Source organism: Lissotriton helveticus, chromosome 5_1, assembly GCF_964261635.1.
Source record: "Lissotriton helveticus chromosome 5_1, aLisHel1.1, whole genome shotgun sequence".
NCBI classification, from domain to species: Eukaryota; Metazoa; Chordata; class Amphibia; order Caudata; family Salamandridae; genus Lissotriton; species Lissotriton helveticus.
The window spans coordinates 229851053-229873088 of record NC_136065.1 but is presented as its reverse complement, the minus strand read 5'-3'; the positions used below and the strand labels follow the sequence as shown (position 1 = coordinate 229873088).

Sequence of the window (22036 nt, the reverse complement as noted above, 5' to 3'; positions counted from 1 at the left end):
TCATCCCCTTAATATGATTTATCCCTCTCATTCAGGAGCCACGCGCGGAGATAACCCTTCGGGGCTGATTCAGGCGCGTTATAAGAATATAAATAAATAAATAAATATGTGTACATGTTAGTTTCAGAGGAGTAAAGGCAGAATTACTTTCCTTGCAGACACAAATGTAATCCAGAATATTCCTACTGGGGTGAGTAATAGATGTTATCACTTTAAGGCTTTCACGCTATTCTGAAAAATTTGTGAAGCTGTAATATTAGTACAGTCAAGCCAAGTTATCAGATTACCTTAAACAACTCAGTGGTCAAAGGAAAGAGGTAGTTCAACGACTAAATACTAATAAAGGGGTCTAAAAGTGAGGATGGGATATTGGGAGACTGGTAGATACAGATGAAACAAACACTGGAGGAGAGAGCCTTCAAGGAGGCAACTAGGATATCAGTGGTTCCTACTAGCCTTCAAGGCAACCACGCAGATTTAAAACTGATGGTGACCTGCCATCTCTCCCGCTTATTGAATATTGATGCAATGGGATGCAAATCACAGACACTGATAGTGTTCAATGCTAAAACAATTGTCTCGTTCGAACCATTCACCAGGTAGCAAAAAATTGTAACAACATTTCGCGTTAGGGGTGCCCTGATGCATATAGTTCACTACCTTAAATAACCCATTGAAACTAAAATGTTATAAGTTTATTGCTGAGCCTGGTTTAGCTGTTCCTTGAATACCCCATATAGCAGTTAGCAGAACTGACTTCCACATGCAAAATTATATTAGTGGCCAGATCTGCAAAAACATTTTGTGGGACCAACTGAACATATGACTTTACAATGGTTATATTGTTATGAATGGCTTAGCTAGGCTTGGGTTGAATGCGGCAACACTGAAAATCAGTCAGTCTCAAATAACAGTTTCTTCCAGCAATAGTAGATCTTATATCCACGGAAATTGCATAGCTCCCACACTTTTCTTCATGCTGTGTAATGCCTATGTTTCTAAAATGTCCTCCAGGAAGTGCTGTATTTCCCCGGGAGCCTGGGAGTGATGGCAGACACGGTGAACTCTTACAGCCATGAGCTGGCGACAATGACCAGCATGGCAGATGAAGCCAGCATTGCCAGAGACGCCATCACGGTAAGCACTGCCAGGGAGAAAATGCTCTCATGCTTTGACCATATATTCTTTACCATATTTCCTTTTTTACTTGCGCCACTTCTATTCTCCATTTTCCTTCTCTTTTACTTCTTCGTACCTCTGCGTACTTTGTTTTGGTTGCCTATTGTCATCTATATTCTTTGGTATCCTTCCAGATTTGAATGCCCATACTGTGATTTTGCCTTATTTCTTACACTCTTCTGTTCCCTTCGATCTGATCACGTTTCTTTTATTTCTTATTCCCACACCTCCCACTTGCCATACGTCTTCATTCCCATTCACTTATCTTTCCATGTTTACTCAACCTCTTATTCATTCATAAATCTTTACTTGTATCTTTATGTTTTTTTCATCTTCTTGATACCATAATCTCTTTCCCCTACCTTCTCACTTACTCTCCTTCCTTCTATCACTTCCTGTCTAATCCCCATCTCTGTCTATGCTCTCTCTATGCTATGTATCCCATATGTGTCATTTACTTCTAAACAGACCAATCCTCGAGATAACTAAGCCTGTCACTTCTATTTATCATTATTTTTAAAGACAGAAACTACCCATTTCCCTATGGAAAATAGTCCTTGTTTTTTTGTGATTCCCAATGTGTCAGTCATGGCTGCCAGATCAATATGTGTGAAAACTGACTGGTAAAGGGAGGTTATTACAACCTCACAACACCTATATTTGAAATATTAAAATATTAATCAATAATTAGCTAGCCAATCTGTGCTTAACACAAGATGTATATCAATAGACGGAGACATGGCAGCAACAGCCAGTTTCACAAGTCAAAGATGGCTGCACGATTTACACAGGAATGTGGTTACCCCGCTTGTCGGGATGCTGGAATGAACAAAAAGAGAGGTAAATCAGTGAACAGGGAGAAATAACTTACAGGAAAAAGCTTAGGGGCACATGCATCATTCATAGGTTTTGCGATTCTTAATTTGCGAAAATTACCGAATCGCAAATTAAGAATTGCAAAATGCTATGCATCATTTTTTTCGCTATTTATTTGTGATTCAGTAAAAATCGCAATTTTTACCGAATCTCAAATAAATAGCGAATTCCTAAGTGCATTTTCGCAATTCCCAATGATTCCTATGGGCCGAAAGGCCCATAGGAGTCAATGGGAAGGCATTTACGAATTCGCAATTTGTTGATGCATTCCAAGGGTGCAGGGGGGGGTCCAAAGGACCACCCCTGAAATGTATTTGGAAGTGCATGTTTCAAACTTCCTAAGGACATGTGTGTCTGTAACATGACAGTGTAAAATATGCATTTTTTTGCATTTTGAAAGATTTTCGCAAATTAACACGAGGGTCAACCTCGTGTTAATTTGCACTTCCAATTTCAAAATTCGCATTTTTTTTTTAATTAATGCATTGCATTTAAGGAATTGCACAAATGCGATTCCTTAAATTCATTCGCATTTTTAAGAAATGCAAAAAATGCGAATTTTGAAAAGGTGTTTGATGCATCCCAAAAACGTATTTAGGAAGTGCAAACGGCCGAATTTACCGATTCGCACCGTTTGCACTTCCTAAATAGGTTGATGCATGTGCCCCTTAGAGTGATCAATTCAGCATGTTGCCCAGTGGTTGAGATACCCAATAGTGGTTATAAGTAGTGTATAAGCAAGTGAAAATCAAACATTACTCAATACCTTTAGTTTCCGTTAACCTTAATGGGTTGTAAACTAGAATTGGCCTTAAATTGCCTTATTCCTCCTTCATTTTGTCTGCTCTTTCTCCTCTCTTCATTCTGCTTTTCCTGATTTACTTTGGTGTCATCTTTGCTATTGATATTGTTTAGTCGGAGCTCAGTGAGATGGAGAAGAGGTACATTGAAGACCGAAAAACCCGGGAGAACACAATGAACTGGCAGCGGAGGATGCTGAAGGACCTCGTGGACAAGCAGCACCTAAGACGCGTGAGTTCATCTGTTTTCAGAGTCTGATCCTTGCAATCTATAGTGGAGGTTATAGAAATTCCTTCCAGGGGGATATACCCACTCTTAAAATCACGAGATCCTCCACAGCTTTCAGCAGCCTCTTCTCTGAATAACAGTTCTGCTTCTCCAAGCCTGTATGACCCTCTAGTACAGGCTGGTGCACAGAAGAGCAGCTCCGGTAAAGTGAGAGGCTTGGCCTAGCTCAATCACTTCCCAGTGTAGCCACTATTCCTTATCTGCTGTCATGGCGGCAGCGATCTATGTACAGTGCGGTGGTTGGGAATGGGAATGGCTTGCGGAATGTCTGGGACACAAGAGGGTTGATTACCAATTACCAATCAGGTGCAAGACCCCTGGATGGGCTGGTGTCCATCATGAAATCCACCGGGTTTGCCGTTTCTGACTGTCCCACTCTTTGTGAAGTAGGAGCCCAGGGAGAGGTCTTTCCCCACCCAAACAGTTCCCTGATATACTAACAGTCTACCACTTCAGTAAAGGGCTCACTCAGCTGCATTTTGCATGTGCTCCTGCATGTGTAGAATATCGCAAGTGCATAGACAAAAGGATTCCCTCATTAGTATGAGGCTACTTATTTGTTAATAATCCTCCAGTTATTTAAGTTTTGTAATGGAAGGCAAAAGCAAAAAGCCAAAAGTGATGTTGTTATAAGACCACATATTTTTCTTATTGCAGGTGAAATTGGAGAAAACAAAACTTGATGGAACCTAGTTTGACGACTCTTCTTGTTAGACTACTATATCTAATTTCTCAAAATAAATGGCATTCATGAGGCTGAAATACACAGCCTAATTAATGCCTTTCATGGCAAAAATAAATTTAAATTTAGATAGATTTTTTTAACACGTTTCAATAGTTTTTCTGCCTTTTTTGGAAAAGGACTCCCTTGAATCCCCCCCTTATTTCTCTTCCACCTTACCCCCTGAATTAAAAGTTTGTTTCCTTTGTTAGGTCATTTCACTTCATAGCCTTCTCTTTGCTTCACTGTATCCTGCTTTTTCTTTTTCTTTAAGAAGGAGGGAGATTTCACATCCTTCACTCCACTGTACTCTCACTTGCTGACCACCCACATCTTTTGGTTACTTTTTTCCCAATGCCATCCTCATTCCGTTGCGCCAACACTTCATCCTCATTCCATTGTCCTATTCTCTTTACTCTCACTGACCCCCCTTTTCTTTGGTCCCATACTTTTTTCTAGGAATGTGTGATCTCCCGCCTCCACAAACTCCAAGCACTTAGGTCTCGTACTACTTTAGACACTGGCTACAGCAATAATAATTCGATAGTTTATTTGACACTTTTTTTTCTTGGGGCGTAAACCGTATTTTCCATATTTTCGCCAAAAATTGTGGAACAAGCTTCCTTTTTTTAAACAAATGAAAGTGTTTACTAGTGTTTTTACACAAAATGTGTTTGTTTAAAAATGAGACAATTACATTGTTGGCAGCTACTGATCATTATATACCTCCCTAGAAAGGATCATGGGGCTTTTGCACAAATTCATCCCCATTGGCACCATTTTTCCTTCTCATTCTAACAATGTGTCTAGTGCTCTACTTTTTCTCCCTCTGCCCCAAATTTCCTTAACCCTGGTACCCGCTCTGTCTGCTTGATCCCTCCTGCTTTCTCATGTACATACCCAACTTCATAGTATTTACCCAGTGATTCTTTATTTTTTCTCTTACCACCCATGTTATTGTTATTACTACTGATTATTATTGCTAATTATTCATATTTTTTTTCTTTTTTTAATTTTAAGGAAGGGCCCAAGAAAGTAATGAATGTGGAATTAGAGTCGCTGCTAGGTCGAGAAAATCCAGTCCAAGGTAAATATCAACTTCAGCCACCTACATTATCCAAAGGAGAACTAAAAATGTTAACTCTTATTAAGAACATTGAGGTAGTGCAGAAAAATAGCCCAATCAGAATTACAGAATGCATTTAACTCAAAACTTGTATTTTCCACTATGTGGTACATCTGGCAGATTCAAAGTCTCTCAACATCAAGGATAACTGTAATTAACTTGTAAAGCCTTAAAAGGTGAGTCGTGTTGACTACCAACTGCACTCAGGGCAGGACGGGCCTTTTATTCCACCTGGCATATCCCAGTGGGCTGGAGCCTCTGTAGACTGCTCTTTAGGGCACATGCCACTCCTGGTGCCACTTTCCCCAGCTTCATGAGGTTGATTGCAACAAACACAGAGAGGCTTCAAGAGAGAGAGAAAGAGAGGGAGAGCAGGAGGGGAAAGTAGAGAGAAAGCAATCAGAGAAGGAGAAGAGAGAGAGGAGAAAAGGAGAGGGCAGAATGGATGGATGGAAAGAAAGAGATTGGATAAGGAGATTTAAGGAGCGGGCTGTTGGATCATTCTTGCCAGGCCTTATTTGCTTCCCCAGTCCAGCCTTGGCAGTCCTGTAAAATGCCACCGGGGTGAGCTCAAATCATTTCAAGACAACAAATAGAAAGGCTATTTGGTGGAAAGTGATTGGTGGATAATGTACGTTATGAGCTGCCATTGGCCATTATTGTGGCCAGCAGCCTGAGTTTCAGTATATGTTCACAAATGAGCAAACACTGGAAACTGGCATCATTGACGTGATAAATGGTCGTCATTAGACATATTGCATGCATGTTTGCAACATGTAGGATAAGTTATCTATTTGCTCTCTATCCAGGCAATCTATTTTAATAGTCATAAACAATCAATCATTTTGACTGTATGCGGGATACCAGAGCACTGACTCGTGTGAAGGCATCTGCAGTTGGGGCAAAATAATGGTGAGAAACTGACTGAAAACCAGCACCATTACAGGGATCCAAGTCACACGTTTGATACTTCTATGTGCATGCCATAACGATTGTGAGGGGCTCTCTGTAAGGAAAGCAGCAGACAGGTCTGGGTGAATGGTACCCTGACTCCATCTCCACAAACCTCCAGTCAGAGAGCAGCGGCTTTAAAGACAGTGACATAAAGCGTAGTCGTCAAATATGTTTAAAAAAAGAGTAAAATGCATCACACAAAGGTTTCGTGCATCGATTTCAATGAGAAAGCTCTGAAAATTTAAAATGCAAGGTGAGAGTCCTGTTCTAAGGATCCTTCTTCAATGAGCCTGAAAAACATGACTAAGGGACTGTCACTCTCCTGCATTCTGGGCGTGTGGTGGTCTTAGCGTAGCTTTAAAGTGAAATTAAGATTTTCGTTGCTGTAGTGAAAGAAAGCCTTGATTTTTATTGAAGACATGGAGGGGAGTATTATGCATGCTTTTTGTCTTTTAATTTAACAGCAGCCAACATTCAAAGTACTACAGTCCCCATAAATATTGAAGAAAGACTACATAGTGATGTCATAATGGCAAGTTATAATCAGTAGTAAGGACACCTATTAATCTATTGACTGGGAGCAACACGTTCTCTTTTCTAGCCTCAACTGATCAAATATTTGCAACATAGGAACAGTAACCTGAATAACACTAAAAGCTATTAGAAATGTAACAAGCATTTGCAATGCAATCGGTCTCGCCTTTGGGACCTTATATGTATTTAGCTATGCAGCACATTAGCCTGGGTGCTGAAACATCTACTGTTCTTTAACATGGAGGGAAAACAAGCACCAATCTGCTTGACAGGGCAGGTATGGGAACACATGGAGAGAAATATTGCCTTTCAGCGGGAAATTGTGTAGTCCAAATCTCTGTTTTCAATATAAAATCAGGGTCTTTGGTGGTCATATCACAGAAAATACAAGAGTTGAAAAAAATATTATTGTATACGGGTGCTCATCGAAGACAATTTCTATGGATTGGAATATAGAGAATGCTAAAGTGATTCTGGTATTGTACTGACCTCTGCTGGTCGTTTTTTCTATCAAGAACATTAAATAGAGGCAGTTGCCAGAAAATTTAAAAAAAGTCCCTAAGAAGAAAGCAATTCTGGTATTTTACTGATCTCTGCTGATCATTTTTTATTAAGACATTTAAATAGAGGCTGTTGAACAGAAAAAAGTCCCTAAGCGGAAGCAGACAAGTCCTACGGCTGATCTCCAGAGCCCACAAAGTACATACATATATAAGTATTTAAAGTATATACTAACGTATATACAAGAAGCCTCGAATGCTCGACCTAAAAAGGTGTCTTTTTAGATCCACACTAACCAGTCTCTATTGATTGTGCAAAGAGTTAAACTGAATTAGGAGCAACTTCCATTTGAGAGTAGGGAAGACGTTTTGTCAAGTGGCAGTTGTCAGTGACATCCTTCCTTGTGTATTAGCTGTATGTGGTTGGTACTCCAACAAGAAAAGGGAGGGTAAAGAAATATAGAAGTGGCCGGATAATACTTGCCTCCATGTCTTAAACAAAATCAAGACTTTCTTTCACTAAAGCTAAGAAAATTTCCATTTTATTACAAGACCAGATATTCCTATTTATGCTCATTTAAAACATAGGCACAACATAATTAATCACATGAGGGATTGTTTTTAAATAAAAAGTTCTGAAGGTGAAAACATTGAATGAGTCAGTCGACCTAAAAATGGCCTCTAAACATGCTCCAGTATTTTGAGGTCCTAGATACCCTTGTGGAGTGAGTACCAAATTCTTTCGCCGTCTCACCCAGCAGGCCAAAATGAGAGAAGAAACTGGTTTATGAGGTCTTATAAATGAAATAATGAGTTAGGCAGAAGAAGACGATCTCATGTCGGATATTCTCACAATATACTCTTTCAATAGTTTCCCATACACAGCTTAGGTTGACGAGGAAAGTAGGGATAAAAACTGAAGATAAATACATTTTTGCCCGTTTTAGGACTTAAAATTAGACACTGAAAGAAGTATGTTGGATTGATGGGACACCTAGAGCTTTGATGTCAGACAGTCGATATAGAGAAACCAAACATACAAGAACAGTCAATTTTGCAGACAAAAAGTTTTGAGTTTAAAATGGATTATTAGGCCATTGCATGAATAAGTTTAGAATCTAGATTAGATCCCAAATCTGATTATTCTTGGCAAAATAGGTTAAGAAAATGTTGCTCCCTTTAACAGTCGCCAAATCAGAGTGTGTTACCTGACAGGTTAACCATCCACTCTTGCATGCATTGCCAAAATTACTGACCTGTAGGTGCTGATAGTTATATACGCCTTTTTGTGAGAGGCTTAAGATGCCAGGAAACGTACTATCAGAAATACATCAGCTGAAAAGGGATCTGCACCCCTGTTCAAGCATCTGCTACTCCATACCATCCAAGTGGACTTTTGGCGTTTAGTAGTCCCTAAGGCCCATGATTGGCGGATAAACTGAGCAGCCTCTGCTGAAATTCCAGGGGTTTTCCAGGCTGACTCGAAATCTTCCATGCTACCAGTACCATGGATTGATAGAGAAACATGTTTTGTTGTTGGCCCTGGGAATTGATTAGTCAGCTAGGAAAAGAAGGTATGATGACAGAGCAATTTATTGATAACTCCATGACAGTAGGGAACCAAGGCAGCCCTTGCCATTTAGGAGTGATTAGCATTAGGGTTGCTTTTTGACAACCCATCTGAGCTCAAATATGTCATGATAAAAGGAGGAAAGACATAGTTTAGAGGAAAGAACCAATCCTGACCTCCTGAAGATAGGTGTCTGTTACCAGAGCGTGAGTGTCCAGTCTCCAACTGTAAAATAAAGTGAGCTGAGAGTTTATACAGGAAGCAAAAAGGTTTGTTGTAAGGGGACCAATATTGGCAAAAAGCTTCTTGAAAACTCTAGGATAAACACACCAATTACTGACATCCTGAAGATGTCTGGAGCACCAATCTGCAATTGTGCTAAGATTGCCTTAGCGGTATTCTTCCTGAACTGAAATCTGCCTCTGAAGGCATAACTTCCAAAAGTTTTGTACCAGTTCTACCAATGGCTTTGACTTTGTTCCTCCCAAATGATGTATGTACCTTACAGCTACAGATTGTACATTTGTGCCAGAACAGAGCACTTTACTTTGTTTTTGTGAAGGATTATTGCAAAAGAAACTGCAAGAATCTCTAAACAAATTATGTGCGGAGATGACTCCTCTTGTGACCATGTACCACCAGTCAAGGACTTACCATATCTTGGTCCCCAACTAGTCTGACTTGCATCGGATTCTAATACAAAATCTGAACTGGTAGAAAAAATTGCTCTCATGTTTCATCTGTGCAGGTAGTTTAACTGCCAGTGTAGTTCCGATCAGAATTCCTGATCTAACTGAATTATATCTGAATCACATAGACCGTTCCAGAGATGACGAGTCTTTAACATTTGCTGGGCACGATGAAGTGGTGGTCACGGAATAATTGCCTGTATTGAAAAGGCTTGAAGACCCACTATTCGAGCTAAATGCCTGAGGGACAATGTGGACATTCATTTGGATCCATTGAATCTCATTATTTTCAGAGAGACCTTTTCATGTGGAAGTTGTAAAATTGACTCAATATAGAAACCCAAAACTTCCATCTGCTTTAATAAAATCAGGCAAGGCTTTTCCTTGTTTATGAGAAATCACAGATTCTGCAATATCTGGAGGAAGTAGTTTACCTGAGAAAGCAAAATGTTTCTGTCTTGAACTAGTAGGAAGAAAGTCATCCAAACAGAACATTAACCTTATGACTTGTGCTCATTGATGGGTATTCACTGGTCTCATGACCTAGGTGAAGCACTAAGGCACTGATGGCAAATGGAATGGGAGAGTCTTGAACCATAAAAAGGCGTTTCCCCACTGGAATTGTAGGAACCTCCAGTACGAAGTATATATTGGAATTCTAAGGTATTCATTCTGGAGGACCAACCAGACTATCCGATCTTTCTTGAGTAAAGAATCCCAGAGATAAACAATTGTTTTAATCTTGGAATGAGGGCACATGACAAAATTGTTGAAGGTCTTGAGGTTGATAACAGGCCAAATCATTTTGTTTTTCTTCCACACTAGAAAAAATGTGCTTAAGAATTCCAAAGGATCGAAAGAAGTGACTTGTATTGCTTGCTTTAAAAGGAGAGAGTCCACATTTTAAGACACTAACAGTGCTTGATCCTTGGAGAAATTTAGGGGTTGAGGTAAAACAGTTTGGACTGGATGATTGTAAAGATTTATGCAATAGCCTTGACTTGGGTGCAATACCCATTGTTCTGAAGTGATAGTTTGCAGAGTGGGTAGGAAAGAAGAAGGAGGAAGACCTGAATCTAAAATTCTTTCCTGGGTCTGGATTCTGCTGTTGCAATACCCTTTGTACCTCAAGTTTTTACTTCTTTGAGGGAAAATAGTGGCTTCAATTCTTGCTGAATTTCATTGGAGCCTTTTTTTTTTATAATTTCCTCTTCAAAATTAGCGGCCATCAAAGCAGCTCCTGCCTTTGCCGGCTCTTTTCAAAAACTTTGGATTGAAAAATCCTTCTTAACAGAAATTGAGCCTTATAAATTGAAGTTCTTTTATGAAACAGTCACCAATAGAAGGTCATTAGCGTCTTGTCCCATTTCCTTAGTTGTTACATTTCCTAATTTAGGATCAACCTTCAAGTGGACATTGCATCACTCCTGAGACATGGTAAAATTAGCATTGCTTAACAAACCTATGACACTTTGGGGCCTATTTATAAGGAATTGCGGAGCGCTGTGTCTGACTCCTTGGATGACCGCCGCACTCTGCCCCTTCTGAAACGCAGGACTGCACCTTATTTACAAGAATATGGTGCAGCCTGCGTTTCCCCCTGTGCTGGCACTAATTCAGCTGCAAGCGCCAACGAAGAAACTGTTGCACTAGGTGCCTGTGTTGAGGGGAATGATTGTTTATGTGCAAGTAGGTGTCCATTCCTGCACATAAACAATCTGAAATGGTGTTTTGAAACTTCTTTGTGTGCTATTTGATGCAGCACACATAGAAGTTGCAACTCGTCATTTAAAAAAAAAAAGATTGTTTATGTGCAGGAAGGGGTGTGTATCACTTACAACGCAACTTTTACGTCGTAATGCTGTTACAACGCAGCTATTACAACGCAGGATCCATTACATCGGATGCCATTACAACGCATGGCATTACATAGCAGATGGTATTACAACGCATACCATTACATCGTAAATATTGGTAAGTATATCATTTTTTTTATTTTATTTAATATTATATAATTGATTTAATTATTATTAATTATAAATAAAAATAAATAAAAATATTTATTAATGTATTTAAATATTATAAATTAAATTTATTAATTTAAGTAATTTTTAAAATAAGTATGAGTATAGGAGTATATGTTTTGGGGTACTGAGGTATATGTTTTGGGGTGTTTGGGTATTTTTAGGTTTTAGGGCAGGGTTTGGGTTTTGGGGTACAGGGGTGTTTTTAGGTTTTAGGGCAGGGTTTGGGTTTTGGGGTACATGGGTGTTTTTAGGTTTTAGGGCAGGGTTTGGGTTTTGGGGTACAGGGGTGTTTTTAGGTTTCAGGGTAGGGTTTGGGTTTTGGGGTACAGGGGTGTTTTTAGGTTTTAGGGCAAGGTTTGGGTTTTGGGGTACAGGGGTGTTTTTAGGTTTCAGGGTAGGGTTTGGGTTTTGGGGTACAGGGGTGTTTTTAGGTTTCAGGGCAGGGTTTGGGTTTTGGGGTATATGGGTGTTTTTAGGTTTTAGGGCAGGGTTTGGGTTTTGGGGTACAGGGGTGTTTTTAGGTTTCAGGGTAGGGTTTGGGTTTTGGGGTACAGGGGTGTTTTTAGGTTTTAGGGCAAGGTTTGGGTTTTGGGGTACAGGGGTGTTTTTAGGTTTCAGGGTAGGGTTTGGGTTTTGGGGTACAGGGGTGTTTTTAGGTTTCAGGGTAGGGTTTGGGTTTTGGGGTACAGGGGTGTTTTTAGGTTTCAGGGTAGGGTTTGGGGGTACAGGGGTGTTTTTAGGTTTCAGGGTAGGGTTTGTGTTTTGGGGTACAGGGGTGTTTTTAGGTTTCAGGGCAGGGTTTGGGTTTTAGGGTACAGGGGTGTATTTAGGTTAAATTAAATTAATTATATTATATTAATTACATTTCTTAATTAAAATAATTAAATTAAATACATTATTTTAAATAATTTAATTTAATTACAATCAAAAAAATATTTAAATTAAATTAATTTAATTATATTAATTAAATAAAATTAATTACAATTTTTATTAAAATTAATTTAAATAAATAAATTTAAATTTATTAAATAAAAATAATTACTATTTTAAAATGTATTTTAATTAAATTAATTTAATTAAATTAACTTAATTACATTTTTTTTAAAAAGGTATACTTACCTATACTTACGATGTAATGCCATGCGTTGTAATAGCATCTGCTATGTAATGACATGCGTTGTAAAGGTTTGCATTGTAATGGTTCCTGCGTTGTAAAAATTGCGATGTAACGGTCTGCGTTGTAAAATAACGCGTTGTAACATCATAGATCCGCAGGAAGGGATACCTTCCTGCACATAAACAATCAATGGTGTTTTGCTGTTTTTATATGTGCTGCACACAGCAGCACACATGGAGACAGCAAAAACGAGGAGAGATTATTTCTCCTCATTTCGCCTGGGTAAGACCAGGTTTCCCCTGGTTTTTATTTTATTTAGGCGTTGCCTCATATTTACGCCACCCTTGTAAATATGGGGCAGCGTAAAACTGAATAGGTGTTGCGGTGGAACGCCCACTGCAACACCCATTGCCCACCCCTTTCACACTAAGTATAGCGTGAAAGGGTGCCTTATTTACAATGCGGCGTTGAGCCACGTTAAGTGGCTTTACACTGGCTTATAAATAAGGCAAAGCCCATATCGCCACAGGAACGTCAGTAAAAGTAACATTCCTGAGGCGATAGCAGCTTGTAAAATGCCCCTTTGAGAAGAATTAGAAAGGATCAAAGCGTCAATTTACGCACCCTCAAGTCTTGCCTCCACAGCCAAGTCTAGAATATTTTTTGAATATCTTGAAGATCCAGGAATCCCTCTTGACAGTTCATCCATATACTATCCCCTTTCTTTGGATCTTTTTCAAATTTAGGAAAAATAATAACATATCTAGCTTTCTAGATTTCTAGCTACAGATTCCTTACCTTTGAATTTCACAGGAGTCGGGCTGGATCTGGAAACTTTTGCTGAGCAATGTTACTTGCGCTTGCGATCGGGTGGCTACATTCGGCTCTGCGTGATGTCGGTGGCATCGTTAGCATCAGTTATGACATCGCAGTAACTATATAGGCGCCGCCCAGGCGCGAGGACGTCAGTTCTTTTCTTTCCACGCCAGTTAAGTGCCGGTCCAGGAAGAGCTACCCCATTGTCTCTTTTTTGACAGACATTTTCTCGACTTTTTGTCGAAGTCGGAATTTTTTCCAACTTTGTGTGCGAGGATGTCTTCAAGGGAGACAGGGTTCAAGCCGTTTTGGTGCCTGCCACTGCATGATGTTGGTTACCGACCGCCACATTGTCTGTCTCTGGTGCCTCGAGCACGACCACAATTCGAAGTCATGCTCGGACTGTTGGCTTATTGCTCCGAAGGCTTTGCGGGAACAGGCTATGAAGCTCCTTGCAGCTCGGCAGTAAACACCGCCCAGCGAGACTCCTCGGAGTTCCTGGTCAAGATCGAAGAAGAGGAGATCGCAGGACCTCTCCCGGAGCCCATAGTCCTCTTCGTCCCACACAAGGTCTTCAGGACACTCGGGGAAGAGGCACAAGAAGAAGAAGAAGTCCGAGCGAACTTCTTCTTTTCCTCGACTGTCGTCTGTCCACAAATAGGTAAGGAGCACTGACGCTGTAGGCACGGTTCTTCGGAGCCAGGTCGATTTCGCACCTCCCTCTCTTTCCGGGAGCCTGAGCAACTCCCACTCAGATTAAAATATTTTACGAGGCCATGTATTTGAGCTGGCCGACCCCTCTGGTGAGCCCTTGGGCCATCAGGGTCAGAAGGGGCCCCATCAGATTCAACGCAGGAGGCTCCAGCCACGGCGCCGGTGGGGCCTCAGCGATCCTATCCAGGTTGACAATGGTTGTGCCATCGCGACCTCCTCCGGCGTCTGACCCGAAGTCGGTGGAGCCGGTGCCCCCTGGTGATGCCTGACCCATCCTTATCCCCGATGACACGGAGTCAGAATGACGCCGCTCGACACCGATTCCGGTGCTGATTGAACCCAGGGGCCTGAACACTTTTAGGATGTGTTAGGCTTGGGAGAGGAATGGGAGGGGTCTATGAACATTTTGGAACACCAGGATGACTCTGCAGAGCAGTTAGACTGGTATTGGGAAGCCAGTGGACAGGACACTTCTCCAGATACTGGAATGCTCTCTCCGCCAACTGTGGCTACGGAGGAGGGGGCTTCTTATGCCAAGGTGGTTATAAGCGACAAAAAAGTTACCCTGCCGCCAGTTTGATAGGCTGTTATTTATTCGAACAGACTACGTAGCAAAGTATTTAGTCATTGTACAATGCTTTACATTTAGCATTTAATCATGTCAATTTTATGCACTCATTTCATTTTTGTGAAAAACATAAGGCATTCAAAAATACACCTCACAACATTTGAATAGAATAGCTGTGACATGTAAAGTATACAAATCAATGTGACTAAACAAGTAATTGTGAACAACATATAACTAAGTCAAACAAAAAAAGATACAGTGCGTCAAAAAAGGATACACCTGTACAATTCAAGTTTTTTAGTGAGACAAAAACGCTCTCTGTGAACTACCTTTTACTTGGCTAAACACATTTTTAAACAGAGAAAACTTTCAGGGGGTGATTATCTAGGTTTCTGTGCGGGTTTATACATTGCTTGGACCCTCTTCAGAACTATGGATTGATTCATACACCCTTCTGGATTTAAAGCAAAAGCCGACGCGTTTCCAATCCCATAGCGATTTTAGGGATTTTCATCAGGGCTGATAAGTACATGGTGTAATCTGTGAGGAATAATAAAACAAAAAGAATTTGTATTATGCTGCCTTGGGCCCTCTGCCTCTGTAAGTACACATTATTGTGTATTACTGCTAAAATACCTGTGATTAATGGAGCTTGCATTCCCTCTGCACGAGCATACAAAATGGCATTTTGTATTAGGAACAGGAGTATTGATTTCCTTGAATTTATTGCCCATAAATTAGTCTTTGTTTCTAAAAGATAACCGGTATTATTATTTATTCTGCTTACTTGTTTATAGACTTTTATTTACACCAAGATTTTACTGCATTCACTCAGTGTCCTTTCTAAAATGGTTCCCAATTATGTTGGTCATCAGCGAATCTGGGGGCATATTACCAAGGGCCTTATCGCTGCTTTAGCGGGAATTTTTCCCCGCTAAGGCGGCGATAATTCTATCGCCCTATTACCTAGCTGTCGCTAACACCAGTTAGCGACAGCTAGTAGGAGATAGCGATCATCTTGGGGCCACTTTGCATGTCAGCGATATTTATCGCTAATGACATGCAAAGTGGGCGTGCCAAGATGTTAGCGACTGGAAACAGTCGCTAACATCGCTATCTCCTATTACCTACTTTTGGAAATAATTATCTCCAAAAGCTAACGCCTGCCCAGAGCAGTTTTTAGCCATGTTATCCAATGGTAGGTGGATAACATGGCTAAGAGCATTTGCTCAGTAATGCATGAATATCGCTGACTTTACAGCGATATTCATGCATTTCGGCCGATTTTTACCGCTTTTGAGATAAACCTTGATAATATCAAGGTATCTCAGCGGTAAAAATCGTCGGAGTGCGGCGATATTATTTTAGCCGCTAACCATGCATAGCGATAATTATCGCTATTGCTTGGTAATATGCCCCCTGGTTTGTAGTCCAATTCAAGGGTTTATTATCTAAAAACAAAACCGGAGAAAACATGCAACTCTTTATCTAATCTTTAAACGCAAATTCCTTCCATTTGATTCTTAAGCACAGGCTGCCATTACAACAAAAAACGCTTACTTGTGTAAACCTTCGTCGTGGTTTGAGGTTAAACTGCTGTTTGCATAACATTCAGCGCTGGAGCTCGGAGCTCGGTGTTTGGGCTAGGTTGAACGAGGTTGATTTGCAACCCGTTCCTAAAGCAATGAAGGAAAACCAGAGCGATATTAAATCTCTCGTACGTTGTGTAACTTCTTTTCTTATCAGGCAGTAGCTTTATTTGCAGCTGTCGGTTGCGCATTTACTCACGTTTTCCAACTTAAATTACATGCCTCTTCACAGGGCCTGATTTGTCTTCTCAGTTCCAAAACATTTTTCCATATGTAGAATTGCTAACAGGAAGTCGCTATGTTCTTTTATATATAGACTTCTGGGACATGTAGTTTGTTTGACCGGTTTATGCTCCCACTTGTTTTTCCTTTGAGCACAAGAATGTTCCTGTTATTATCCAGACTGGTAGTATTGTTGGTAGGTCTGCCTGATGATTTGGTTTTATTTACTGGGTTGCTCCTTGCCATTAAAGTATTTTCTGATACCGGATCCATGCCTCCAATTCAAGCCCACCCACATAGTTGAAGAGTATTCTGGGTGGGTAAACACACATTACAACGCATTTTTTACAACGCACTACCATTACAACGGAACTTTTACAACGCTAATACCATTACAACGCATTTATTTACAACGCATGTTTTTACAACGCATGTACTTTTACAACGCATACCATTACAACGTAAGTATTGGTAAGTATATAATTATATTTAAAATGTTATATGTTAGGTTTTTTTTAAAGGGGTATTTTTAGGGTTTAGGGTCAGTTTTGGGTTTTTGGGTAAAGGGGTATTTTTAGGGTTCAGGGTCAGTTTTAGGTTTTTGGGTAAAGGGGTATTTTTAGGGTTCAGGGTCAGTTTTGGGTTTTTGGTTAATGGGGTATTTTTAGGGTTCAGGGTCAGTTTTCAGTTTTTGGGTAAAGGGGTATTTTTAGGGTTCAGGGTCAGTTTTCAGTTTTTTGGTAAAAGGGTATTTTTAGGGTTCAGGGTAAGTTTTCAGTTTTTGGGTAAAGGGGTATTTTTAGGGTTTAGGGTCAGTTTTGGGTTTTTGAGTAAAGGGGTATTTTTAGGGTTCAGGGTCAGTTTTGGGTTTTTGGGTAAAGGGGTATTTTTAGGGTTCAGGGTCAGTTTTGGGTTTTTGGGTAAAGGGGTATTTTTAGGGTTCAGGGTCAGTTTTCAGTTTTTGGGTAAAGGGGTATTTTTAGGGTTCAGGGTCAGTTTTCAGTTTTTGGGTAAAGGGGTATTTTTAGGGTTCAGGGTCAGTTTTCAGTTTTTGGGTAAAGGGGTATTTTTAGGGTTTAGGGTCAGTTTTCAGTTTTTGGGTAAAGGGGTATTTTTAGGGTTTAGGGTCAGTTTTGGGTTTTTGGGTAAAGGGGTATTTTTAGGGTTCAGGGTCAGTTTTGGGTTTTTGGGTAAAGGGGTATTTTTAGGGTTCAGGGTCAGTTTTGGGTTTTTGGGTAAAGGGGTACAGGGTAAAAATAAAATAAAATTAAATTTAAATTAAATTAATTAAATTAAATTAAATTAAATTAAATTAAATTAAATTAAATACAATTACATTACATTATATTAATTTTAAATAATATACAATTAAAAAAAAAATATATACTTACCAATACTTACGTTGTAATGGTATGCGTTGTAAAGGTACCTGCGTTGTAAAAAAATGCGTTGTAAATACATGCGTGGTAATAGTATTGGCGTTGTAAAAGTCCCGTTGTAACGGTATGCGTTGTAAAAATATGCGTTTTAACGTCATATATCCTTCTGGGTGGTGTAGTGTATATTCCAATTTGGTGGCTAAAAGGGCAGCTGAGGTCCTCGGACTAGAGCTGCCTTCTCTTCAGGTCAGGACTAATTTCCTGACTGAAGTGTTTCAACCTGCAGCTTCCACCTCCGAACCTCTTTTGCCCTTTAATGAAGCACTGTTGGGCTTGGCCCTTCTGGCAGGTTCACTCCTAAACTTTTTGCTTTTAATTGTGACCTGGTGTTAGTGATTTTTGGCTTCTGCGCACTTTACCACTGTGTCCCAGGGTAAAGTGCGTGCGTGTGGTAAGGTTGGCCTGCCCTCCCATAAGAATGCATGGGAAATGTATGTGTCCCTGGTAGTTCCTGATGTGTGGGGAGTGCAGGGTCGAGTTTGGTATGTGTGGACTTGTGTGATTAAATGCTGCACGATGATGTGTGCGGCGTTTTTGTGTCTAGTGTGGAATTGCCACTTCTAGAAGTTGGCATGTCTGTGTAATTTATGTGAATTGGCTGTCTGGCTTGTGATTGGCTGGAGCTGGCTGGTGAGCCTGGCTCCAAGAGTCCGGATGGGCCTGCCCCGGTGGTGAGTGGAGAGATCTGCATGATTGATGTGAGGGAGGAGTGCACATGGCACCTGAATAGGGCTTGGCTTTCCCCACACAATGCTGGCTCCGCCCCCTGTGGTGCGACTGATGACCCTAGCCTGACTAGTGAATGGTGAGAGTGGCTGAGCACAACAGAGTGCTCCAAAACCAGCTGTGTCTGGTTTTCCCCGTACCCTACAGACACAGACAAAGGGTTTCTGTGTATACAAAAGGGCTTTGTCCCCATGCAAAATGTTCTCTTCCTGATCCTAACTTGGAGGGGGGCCTGCTGCTGCTGGGCGCCAGGAGGAACCGCCACTGGGAACTGCCTCCCTGTCTGGAGGACCCTTTGAGCTGGCCCCTGGGCCCAGCCTTTGCCCCCCCCCCGCTTCCATTTCCTTTCTAGACCTTGTCCCTGGGCTTTTGGGACTCCTTTGACCTGCAGAACCGGAGGAGTTCTGGTCTCCCCCTCCAGAAATAGCGTGTTGCGCCACTGGTGCGGCGATCCCTGCCTCAAGGGATTCCCCGGCATGGGGATTCCCCCTTTTTTGAGCTTATTTGTAAGGCAGGTGCCCACCCTGCATTTTGCCGAGCCAGTCGGCCGAGTTTTGCGGCGCGGGTGCCACCCCGCTTATTTGCCGACTTCCTACCACCATCGCGGGTGTCCACCCTGCCAGGGACATTGTTGCATCGGCGGGTGTCTACCCCGCATTGTCCCTGTAAAGAGAAGAAAGTCCGCGGCCCGCCTGGTTGTAGGCGAGGCCTCGCGGACGGAAGAGGAAGGCCTCGACGGCAGGAAGAAACCGGCGCTTCCCACGGGGCTCTGTCAGAACCACAAAACCTGGTGCGAGGATTTGTGGAGTTTATTCCCTGGCAAAGAAACAGGAGTTCCCTATTTGCAGTACATGGACTGGATTGGTCCGCTACTGGAGACACAAGATGGCTCCCGAGATGGCCACTAAGGTGGAACTAGAGGTGGGCGGTCTAGTTTACGGTGTCACAGCTGCAGGGAAGTAGGTGAGCAGCGCGAGCGCCTCTGTGACTACGCACTTCACTGAGACATTCAGTCAGAGAGGTCGTCGTAGTTGCGCTTTCCCTAGAGTTCTTAGATTTATGAGAAAAAGAATCTTTTCCCCCGAGTTAGGCGTCCGGAGAGCAGAAGAAAAGAAGCAGCAGCATACTCGGCATATTTGTTTGGCTCGAGTTCATTGTCAAGTGCCGGAAGTTTGAAGATAACCAGAGTCTTCGTTCGTGTGAGGAAAGAAGGTCATAAAGGTTGCGTTCATGGAGCAGAATGACAAGCGGCAGACCCAGAGCTAAGTAAACTGTCACAAGTAGAGAAATAATTGTGTGAGATTTACCAGACCTGCCGTCGAGTTAATTATTGAACCTGAAAACGAAAAGAGTCGAATTAGTTTTTCAATGCCTTAAGAGACTGGAAAGAATAATGAAATGTAATATGTATATATTGTAAGTACTTGCCAGAACAAGTTTGTTGAAAACAGGAAAACCTGTGAATGGACAAAGAGAAAAGGAATTAGCTGACGGTGCTGATTAAAAGAATTGTTAATTAAGAACTGCATGTAGATAGTAAATACTCACCAAAACAGAAGCTGCGAGTCCAGAAAGACCTGTAAGAGAAAAGTCAGGTTAGATTTAAAGACACTTTCAAAAGACAGCGGCGCAAGGAACAGAAGGAAGACACAGAAACCCAAATAAAGAGTAACTCCTCAGTTAGTGAAGTAAGTGCACTTACATTAAAACTAATAAGGGTAGCTTGAAGAGAGTAGACTGATGAACTAATGTTTGTTTCCTCTTATCAGTAACAACTAATTGGCGAGGAAGACAGAATCTCACAATAATAAGAAGAGAAGCAAGGTCCAGGAGAACTAGGGTGGGTGAGATAAACTTAGCAGAGAGATATTCAAGTAGAGTAGAAGTGCAGGTAGTAATGTTGTATTAATTTTCAGGTTCCGCAGAAGAAGTAGTCGACGTCCGCAGAGAGCTGACAGACGGAACCATTCCGGACCAGTCTCTTCTCTGTTTGTTATTTTGTCCAATTCCCCCGTCCCCCGAGGTAATGGTTTGAAGGTTCTGAATAAGACCTGTGAACATTGCCAAGTGGGATTTGGGACCTAGCATCTCTGTTCCCGTGCAGGAACTGGTAAGCCTTGATAGTGAATAAGTTCTGACAGAGTGAAGTGCCCACGTTGCCTTCGCACCTGAACAGAGATGGCGGAAGGAATTGATGTACAATCCCTAGGAACAATTTTAGACGCAATACAAAAGGAACTAGGAGCAGTTAGAGAAGAAAATCGAAACCTTAGGCAAGTAGTAGTCAGTGCCAGGAAGGAAACTGCAGAATTAGCACAAAGACTTAGGTCATCCAGTACTCTAGAAAGGGAAGCAATGAATCCAGTATTAGAAGCCACCAATAGATCAACCACCCAAGTAATACATTCCTTGTCCCCAGTCATTCCACTAGCAGCTCCCGAAAGGTTTAACGGGGATCCCCAGAAGGCGCAAATATTTCTTTCACAGTGCTCCTTGCACTTTATGTGCCGCCCTTCGATTTTCCCTGATGCGCAGTCCAAGGTAGCTTTCATACTCTCGTATCTAAGTGGAGACGCAGCTTCGTGGTCAATGCCTTTAGTCTCCCGGGATGACCCTCTACTTAGGAACTTTGAAGAATTCAAACAAGAATTCCTTCGGATTTCTGATAGACGGCGGATGTCTCAGGTGGTGGATAATGAACTCCTCGACTTGCAGCAAGGGAATCGAGATCTAATAGCGTACCTGGCCCAGTTCAACAAGCTGGTAGTCGAGACTAAATGGCCGGAAAGCAAGAGAGCAGCGGTGTTTTATTGTGGGTTGCGAGATGAATTAAAGGATACGTTGTCCCAAATTCCGAATCGACCCATCGAGATTTCGGCACTAATAGATTTAGTCTTGGAGATAGACTTTCATCAGGGAGAAAGAAGAGGAGAAAAGAAGAAAGATTTTAGTATTAAATCTTTTTATTGCAAGAGATATCACAACAGGAACAATGGCTCATGCTGAAAGTGGCGCGGGCCTCCCATGATTTTAGAACCATTACTCCAAGATTTGACAGAGCTCGATCAGAGGGCACAAAAAGTGCAGAGACCCAACAAGGAATCGAACCAATGCAAATTGGAACAATCAGAGGTCCTCTAACTAAGGAAGAGAAGGACAAGAGAAGAGCTGGAAATTTGTGTATGTACTGTGGATCCGGGGGGCATTTTGTTAGAAATTGTCCAAAAAAGCCCAGAAACACCTATAAGCCGAAGGAAAACTAATGCACCACCTGTGGGAGGAGTTGACCAGGTGGATGCGAATCAAGAAATAACTCCAAAGGAACACCGAGTAGCGAACACGCTACAATCGCCAGCTCCACATTTGAATCTGTCCATGGAAGTGAGATTCAGGGAGACCATTTTGACAGAGGTATCAGTGATGATCGATTCCGGAGCCACAGGGAACTTTTGTGACTTAAGGTTTGCGGCTAAGGTAGGCATTCAAGCTATCAAGAAGAGTAAGAGTGAGCCCGTCCGAGCGGTAGATGGAACCAACCTTTCGTCAGGACCAATCGTAAGCCACACAGAGACAATTCAAT

The 22036-nt window shown here is 41.5% G+C and overlaps 1 protein-coding gene across 1 annotated transcript in view; it reads left to right on the top strand.

Moving 5' to 3' along the window:
- Positions 1-22036, top strand: part of CCDC183 (coiled-coil domain containing 183) — a 309578-nt gene that overhangs the window by 48413 nt on the left and 239129 nt on the right. The window contains exons 6-8 of the mRNA XM_078640859.1: positions 1015-1137; positions 2971-3087; positions 4886-4952. Coding sequence (XP_078496985.1) covers positions 1015-1137; positions 2971-3087; positions 4886-4952 — 307 coding nt within the window. The remainder of the gene's footprint in view (positions 1-1014; positions 1138-2970; positions 3088-4885; positions 4953-22036) is intronic.